This window comes from Rhea americana, unplaced genomic scaffold, assembly GCF_003343005.1.
Source record: "Rhea americana isolate MKP2758 unplaced genomic scaffold, rheAme1 scaffold_48, whole genome shotgun sequence".
Taxonomy (NCBI): domain Eukaryota; kingdom Metazoa; phylum Chordata; class Aves; order Rheiformes; family Rheidae; genus Rhea; species Rhea americana.
In genome coordinates, this window is record NW_028186623.1 from 5,098,398 (window position 1) to 5,106,732 (window position 8,335).

At 37.6% G+C, this 8,335-nt stretch overlaps 1 protein-coding gene across 1 annotated transcript; it reads left to right on the plus strand.

Annotated features, from left to right (window-relative positions):
- Positions 1–376: 376 nt before the first annotated feature.
- TEX12 (testis expressed 12) lies at positions 377–1,628 on the plus strand. The gene is made up of 4 exons (XM_085316885.1): positions 377–436; positions 949–1,060; positions 1,168–1,219; positions 1,484–1,628. Exons 1-4 carry the CDS (start codon positions 377–379, stop codon positions 1,626–1,628), a joined length of 369 nt encoding a protein of 122 aa, XP_085173011.1.
- Positions 1,629–8,335: the final 6,707 nt, after the last annotated feature.

The window sequence follows — 8,335 nt, forward strand, 5'->3', positions numbered from 1 at the left end:
GTTAACGGCTCCCGAGCGCGAACCGCCGCCAAGAACCGTTAGCCGCTGGCTCCCGAGCGGCAAGCCGCGGGTGCGGAGGAGGCTGGGGGAGCAAAGGTAAAGCTGGGGAGRAACAGCCGCTTTCCGGGCAAGGCAGAAGGGGCCTCAGGAGCCCGAGGCGGCTCTCAGGCGCTCTTCGGCAAGCGCCGAGTGCCCAGGCGCGCACCTGCTCCCTCCAAGCCGCGGCCGTGCCTTCGCTGTGCTTTCAGGCGCGGCCTCGCCGCTGCGCGTCTGCGGAGAAGCTTAACCGTTTTACGCATTTTTATGTAGGTTTATTTTCTAGTCACGCAAGAAAACCACTCATCAAATACGACGTTGTACCTTTTATCAGGTAACAATGACAAGCAACACACAGAAATTCGATGAGAACAGAAGTAAACGTAAAAAAGAGATGGAGGTGAGCAGTTTCGGATGAGGAGGGGAGGGAAGACCTAGCTCCTACTTCCGGCCCTGGGCAGCCAGGCTCCCCCTCCAGTCCTGAGCTCTTCGCTGTCGTTGCTGTGGGCTCCGGCAGAGGGTAGGGCTMAGAGTGCTAGCTCAGTTCATAGAGGCTAACAGAGACGTGTATGGCTTCGTCCTATGAGAAGATTGTAATATTTCTCTGTTTGAAGATCAGTAAAATTGGGTATGCTCTACAACACAGTTATGTAGGGCTTCCTGAGAGTGTGTGGCTTAATTACACCAACTTTCATGAGCAAAAGTCTGAAGTTGGTATTTCCCTTGCACTTGCCTACCACTAAGGTGTTGTGCTTGCTTACAATGGAGAACATTGACTCTGTGGAGCCAACAATACTTGCACTTTCTCTGCAAACAAGTCTCTCAAGATCTTTTTAAAAATCTGTAATTGAAGTCTGTGCTGAGCTTGTTTTAAGTCCTTGAACCTGTGTTTTTTATGTGCTCTGTTACTAGAGTGAAGCTTCAGAAAATCCACAGTTGTCCTCTCTTGAAAAATCAGATCTGATTTTTTCTGAGGGCTCACAGTTGCTTTACAAACCTGAACATCTGGAGAAGGTTTTAAATGGTGATGTATTAAATATACTCCCAAATAATTATTACTTTAAATAACTGGATGTTAAGACAAATTGTTTCATTCACTGTTTTTTAAAAAGGACTTTTTTCTGTTAACAGAGATGAGCAAAGAAATTAAGAACTTGCTATCAAAATATGCCCACATTTTAAGGCAAGTTAACTTTGTACTATTTGTACAGCACTTTTCTGACTAGATTGGTTACTGTAGCTGCAGTTTAAAGAAACTAGCACTGAAAACTGTCATAGACCTTGGAAAAAACTCCTGTTTTCTGTTACAAAAGAGAAATACTTTGGCCATAAACTGTGTTTTGATAGAGAACACATTTTTAAGTAAAGCATCAAAGCAGTTCTAAGTAGTAGTGAGAAAGTTAATGGCTTTGGTATTGATTTTAACTTCAGACTTTTTTCAATTAAGTGACAGAGCAGCGATGGATGCTTCTTATGTCCAGGAGCTTGATGGAATCTTGAAAGAAGCGAAAACCATAGAAAACCACTTAAAACAGAAAAGGGAGAATTTGAAGCAGAAATTCACAGTGATCGCAAATACTCTGCAAAGCTAAATGGAGTTGGTTAGATTGAAATGCAGAGCAAAACTGTTGTACATATATTTTATGTACTGTAAACTACAGTAAATGCTACAATGTTTCATGAATAACTTCTGTACATATTTTTAACAGTTTAGGTAACTCAACGACTGAAGTAGTAATTTGTTTCTGAAATAAGTAAATATATACAATAAGTAGGGTAGTGCTAATAACGAGATATTAAATCTCCATCTTAAATCCTACAATTTCATGGGATTTTATACTTTTAAATCATATTTTCTTACTTTTTGGCCCATTGTTTAGGCTATACCTGTGCTTCCATTCCTAGAAAATCTGGAAGTATTTAAAAAAGAAAGTAGAAGCAATTTTGCGTTGCTTGACTTCAAGGTTATGGAAGTACAAAGCCACTGAATTCAGAAGCAGTCATGATCTTTCTAATGTGAGTACTAAGGATTTTTTTCTTTTACAACCAATCCTTCTCTGTATAACAGTGTAGGAAGATTTCTATGAAATATAAAATTTTGCTAGTTATWTAAGTGCAGATTTCTGATTATTTTGTATTAACCATTTTCTATTTTTTCCTACTCTAGAAGATATTTTGGTGCTAAAATCCTAGTAGAATACTCTTGGAATCTTATTTCCATTTTTGTCTCAGAAAATAAATAGACTGAAGAGATCAGACTGAAGAGTTTAGAAACAGGAGAGTTCTATCAAGACTATTACTTTGGGAAATGTATAAAGAGTATTAAATTTGAAAATATAATTTAACACTTGTATAGTTTTTCTAATAAAATGAAGGCAATTCTAATATAATCCCAAAAGCACGTATTCAAAACTTTGCTGGTGATGTTGATAAATGACTAGGTTAACACTAGCTAGAATATTACACTGCTGTTTTACTTTGTCATTTTGATATATCAGTATTGTTTACCGAATATACAGTTTGTTTAATGATGCTTATGGAGTTTTCTGAGCCAATTTTCTTTCTTGTCATTTGACTGTGCTAAAAAGATGAAACATAAAATGTATAAAACTTTATTTGTACAAATTGTGAGGTTAGTRTAATAAATTGCTAGATAGTCCTGCTGCTATCATAAGTGACATTTATGTCTTTAACCTAGTACTGTGAATTAATTTTCTCTTTATATCTTCTCAGACTTAATCCTACTTTCCTCCTTTTAACAGATAAAAGTCACAATTGAATGTAACACCCATCAAACTGATACTATTTAAAACAAATAATTAGGGAAACTGGACATCTAGGGCGAGATTTTCCAAGGTATTTAGGTACCTAAAGATGTAGACATGTACTTAGTAGGATTTTCGAAGTTCCTTAAGCATGTAAGCGCCTTACATGCTTAGGAAGTTTTGAAAATCCCATAAGGTGCCTATCTGCATCTTTAGCATCTGAGGACTTTTAAAAATCTGGCCACCAGGCTACATCATATTTTACAGACCTATTACTTGTTCCTAACAATCGTATCTGGTTTCATAATTGAACTTGGAAATACTGTTTAAATAGGACAAAGTGGAAAAAGAAGAGAAGATTTTGGAAGATACATTTCCATATTGCAGTAAGTGTTTCTAGAATAATGAGCTATGGTCATTTGTAATGATCATAAAAAGCAGAGGTTAAAACTCTTATATACAGATTTTTAAATTCAAGCAGTTTATCTATTTATGTAAGCATTTAAATAAAAACAACATGGCTTTCATTAGTGTTAGATATTTACCTGTTTTCCTGAAGTCAAAGCGGATTTGCTTCATTACATTTGCTCGTGTGTAGGAAAATTATGCAACTTTTTAGAACATCTAGATTTAGGTCATTTGGCTTTAAATGACTACTATATCCCAGCTGCAAAACTATGGCTCTGGGATTAAATGTCACTAAAAAGCAGAATTTAGAATGCTAACTACCACTGGATCATATAAGCTGAATTTCTTCCATTAGAGGATTGAGAGAGCACAGACCCATGTTACTGGTGTAGTAGTTTGCTCAATTTAAAAACTTCATAAAATCCAATAAAATTTAATAGAACAATAATTCTTAGAAGAATGAAGACCTGCTTCATCTGTCATTTAAGTGCAGTTAAATCCAAGACATAGCTCTTTAAAAGAATACTCCTGTTATTCTACAATGATTTCCTATGAAATTACTATCTTTCTTTACATCTGAACCTCATCATGCAAAACATGACTATCACCAAGGCCATAAGTAGCTGCAAAGGATATTATAGTTTATWCTGGGACCTCTATGGTAGCAAGAAGATTTAGAGTTTGAAGAGACARTCAACATAAATTCAGTAGATATGGCCATGGTAACCTATCTGAGACAATAAACAGTGTGATGTCTATTTATATAGATTGGGGAAGAAGTATCACTTTATTAATGTTTATGCTTTCTAAATGATAGTCATTCAAAGTAGGGATATATGATTTTGAAACAGGTGTTTTTAAATCCATTTAAAAATTGCTAAGAACAGCAAAGCTTCTACTCTTGCTGCACATATCTATCTAAGCTTATATAAAAAGAAACACCAACTAAAATAAAATACGTAATTTGTAAAGTTTCAGCTTGAAGTAGTATGCTCAGAATGCTTACAACATCTATTAAAAAGAAAACAGTCTTTTCTCTTTTGAATTTAAAAGATTTTTCAGCAATGGAAATACCCACTTACTGGTTGCTTTCATACATAAATCCCTCCTTGTTTAAAAGGGAACCTTCCATAATTCCTGGCTAAAAGTATCATGAGGTTTTTTCTGTTGGCTGCCCTTTAGTGTTCTGCTCAATATCTATATAGATGGAAATACTTATTACACATTGTTTTTTCTTCTAGACCGTTAACAAATACAGTTTTATTCTTTTCCTAGTTATCTAGTTTAATAATGATGTTTGTGTACTGCTTGCCTCTCTCATATATTTCAATATTCATTAGGAGAAACAAAGTTATTTACTCTCATCCTCTGAAATGAATCTAAAAGCTTTTTTATTCTCTCACTGAGGAATGAGCTATCCATGGAATCCAACTGGCACCTATCCCATCACTATCCGCTTTCCAGTTTTAATGAGGGAGGTTTGAACTGAAAATTAATTGGCTTTAAAGATGCCAAATCTGATCAGTAAAGCTCAACTGGTAACTATGTTTCTTTTAAGCTTCCCCCCATGTTGTTTAAGCTGCAGTGCCTTAGTAAATCAACAAGAAGGTCTAAGATTACAGATAAGTAACAGAATATAAATGTCCTTTAAAAAATTGCAGAAACATCTGAGACAAAGTTCTGACATTCTTGAGATCAAGGGGATTTTTGACAGTGAGTCTCTTGCATTACTGAYGTTGCTGTGAGTGCCTTCACAGTCCTGAAAGTGCAAGTGATGAAAAACTAACATTCAGTTCCTCTCATTGCYCATGCATTGTCTAAAATCTAAATGTGCAGAATAACAGATAATGTAGAGAAAGGCTAAGGGATTCAGTGCAATATATTCTCTCCAAAAAGGTTAGTTGTGACTGTTTACTTAAAATGAAACTGCTTTTGGCAGAGATACAGGAGTGTGGGTCATACTAGGAAAAGAGCAGGTTGAATATTTAGGTAATGTATGTATTTGAATCCGATGAAACTCGTTACGGACCATGTCAGAATTCAGTCCTGCTAATATTCGAACCTGTGCTTTTGTCTTTGAATTGTCTTTGAACACTTGATGGTGAAGAAAGCACTGCAAAAGAGCAGCGAGACAGTGTCTTAAGTTGCCAGGGTGAATAGTCAGAAAAAGGAAGGAAGAGAATCATAGATCAATCAGCCTGTCTCCCAACCTGTAAAGATCCTGGAGTAAATTATTTAACAATCAGCCTAAAAGCACCTGGAGAATAATAAAGTACATACACTGTCCTGTATGATTTTATATATAAATAAGAACAATCCAGAAGAAGAGGCTACCTGAMTGAACTAACAAGAAAATCAAAGGAATAATTCTCATTTGTTCTGAAACATCCATTTAAGTGGTATCCTATAGGGAGCTGCTTCAAGCCTGGTTTATTCTGTATTGTTCTAYGTGGTTAGAAGAATGAATTTAGAGAATAGTTATTTTTTTCAGATGACACCAGAATATGAGGGTTTAAAATGTTATCAGTAATATACATTGAAAATTCAAGATAATTTCAATAAACTGAAGGGCTGATCTGAAATCAACCTAAAATTAAAAAAACACGRGGCAAAGCACAGTGTTTAGGAAGGGGAATCATCTGTGTTCCTTACAAACTAGAAAATAGATAGCTAAAGTTAGTATTACGTTGGATGGAAAATAAGACCTGAGATATGTTAACTACAGGATAACAATAAGACATAAAAGGATAATCATTATTCTTTACAGTTGGGTCTTAGCTGAAGAATACCTGATTAAAAACAAACTGGTCAGAATCCAGAGCTGCAAACATGAATAATAAGTGACTAAGAATATATGATTGATGAGGAACAACTGAAATAGTTGAATTTGTCTAATTTAGAAAATAAAGCAAGTCATTGGAAGACATGATAAYGGATGAGATATAAAAAGGACAGTAGTCAGGTGTTCACTGTCTTGTGGAAAGGACAAGAAGAAATGAGCTTAATTTGTAGCAGAAGACTTARGATGAATAGAAAGTAAAGCTGTCCCATTCTGAGGACGCTGGGATGGGTTACCTGAGGTACTGGGTATGCTAGCTTGCTCTCTGTCAAGGGATAGGGCAGCTTTTAAGAACTACTTAGTGGAATGAAACAAATAGACCCATCACAGTGTGGGTGCAAAATGGTAGCAGCTTCCCCTCTGCATCCTAAGGAATGGAGATAGCTCCATCTTACTTTGAATCAGCAGGGTGTAGCTGGTCATGATCCTCCCCTATCTGATTTGATGCTCTAATTCGGTGTGACAACCAATATTCCTAAATTCCTGAGATTCTTTGGGGTGCAAAATGGTCACTTGGTTTTTGAAACAAAACAAAACAAAACAAAACAAAAGAATTTCTGGCAAGTGAAAACACTGACATAAAGTGAGAAGAATTTTTTTAAAAGAAAATTTCCTTGAAGCCTGTCTACCTCAGTACACAGGTACATCTGCTCTTCTGCCCCTTCTTCCAACTCCTCCAGTTATAACTGGCAAGTAGTTACACGACATTTTTTCCACCAATAGAAATGTATGTTTTAACTGACTTGGTGCTTTAGCTGCTTAACCTCTAAGCATGAAATTATACAGGAATTTCTTGGTTAACATTTAAAAAACACTTTGAAGATGAAAAGGTTTAAGAAATGCTCATTATTAATAATCTGCTATCAAGATCTGAATATATTTGTGTCAAAATGTTTGCCTTCCTGCAACTGGGGAAAATTATTGTGAACATTAGAAATTATTTAATATTGAGTATGATGCAAATGTTATACCCCATATGAGACTCTTCAGTAAAGGCTTGTCTATTAGACCAGAAACAGCTGGGCTGTTAGTGACCTGTCATATCCTGTTGCTCACCTGGGCCAGCTGCGTGAGGCTCTGAGGGCTGCTGAGCCACCAGTGGAAGGTTTCCACTGTGCCCCCCCCGGCGGGGAGTGCTGGCTGCCAGCCTGGGCTGTGCAGGGCCGTTGCTCTGCTCTGCTCTGCTGTGCTCTGCTCTGCTCTGCTGTGCTGTGCTGTGCTGTGCTGTGCTGTGCTGTGCTGTGCAGGCTGTTTCACCCTGCCCTGCCTGGGCAGACCTTCCCGGCTTTTATTCTGAAACAGTGGCGTCAGCTCTCTCCAACGCCTCCATCGGTGCTGGCTGTACACTACCATCCTGGCACCAGTACCTCTCCCAGGCCATCTCGGATCTGATGCCTTCTTCTGAGCGGAGCATGTTTTCCAAAATCCTTTTGTCTGCCATCAGCCTCCTGCTTGCTAATTTGCAGCATTTTCTCTGCACTTTGATGCAATTATTTCCAGGTAAAATGAATAAACAAAGAAATCCTTCTATTCGATCATCCTGGAAAGGGGTTTTCTGCTCCTCTGCTGTTAAGAGCTGCTGCTGGCACAGGTCGGTAGAGCAATTTTATTTCTAATAATCAGAAAATAGGAATGAAACAATTCAAAAATGTTTGTTAGAAGTCAGAAATTGTGTTATTTCTTGAAATAATAAACAGGAGAGACAAGTGCATTGCACAGATTCCCTCAGATAATGAGCAGATACTGACAATTTAGGGCTGGAAAATCAGTAGGCAGCAGACTGTCTGCAGGGAGCCTGTTGTGAGACGTGCAAGTGGGCTGTGAGAGAGAGAGCATTGTTTGGAGCAGCAACATCGCTGGAGCTTTGATCTGAATGTACAAGTGGGAAACCACCGCAGGGGATTTCTGCATCCTTGAACGGCTCAGCAATTTATGCCATTATTGCACAATTTGATCTGCTGCTTTTTTTCTAGCAGAGTGAGAGCTCTCATCACAAAATAGGGAAGCAATAAAGATTGGGATTTAATTCACCAGAATCTCTGTTGATCTCTTTCCCCAGCCCCCAGAATCAAAGGATTGCTTCTGCAGCATCCAAAGACCTGAAAGGTTCTCAAACCTGCCTTCTTGTGCTCTCAGTGTATATCCTTGGATACAAATTTAAGAAAAGTCCAGAAGGTTTCTTTTTAATCGCATCTGTTCCAAAGTTGGTGTAGGGCATGACAGAGTATGTATCATCAACTAATGCTGTGAGATGCAAGACAGGTAATTTAGAAGTAGAGTTATTTAA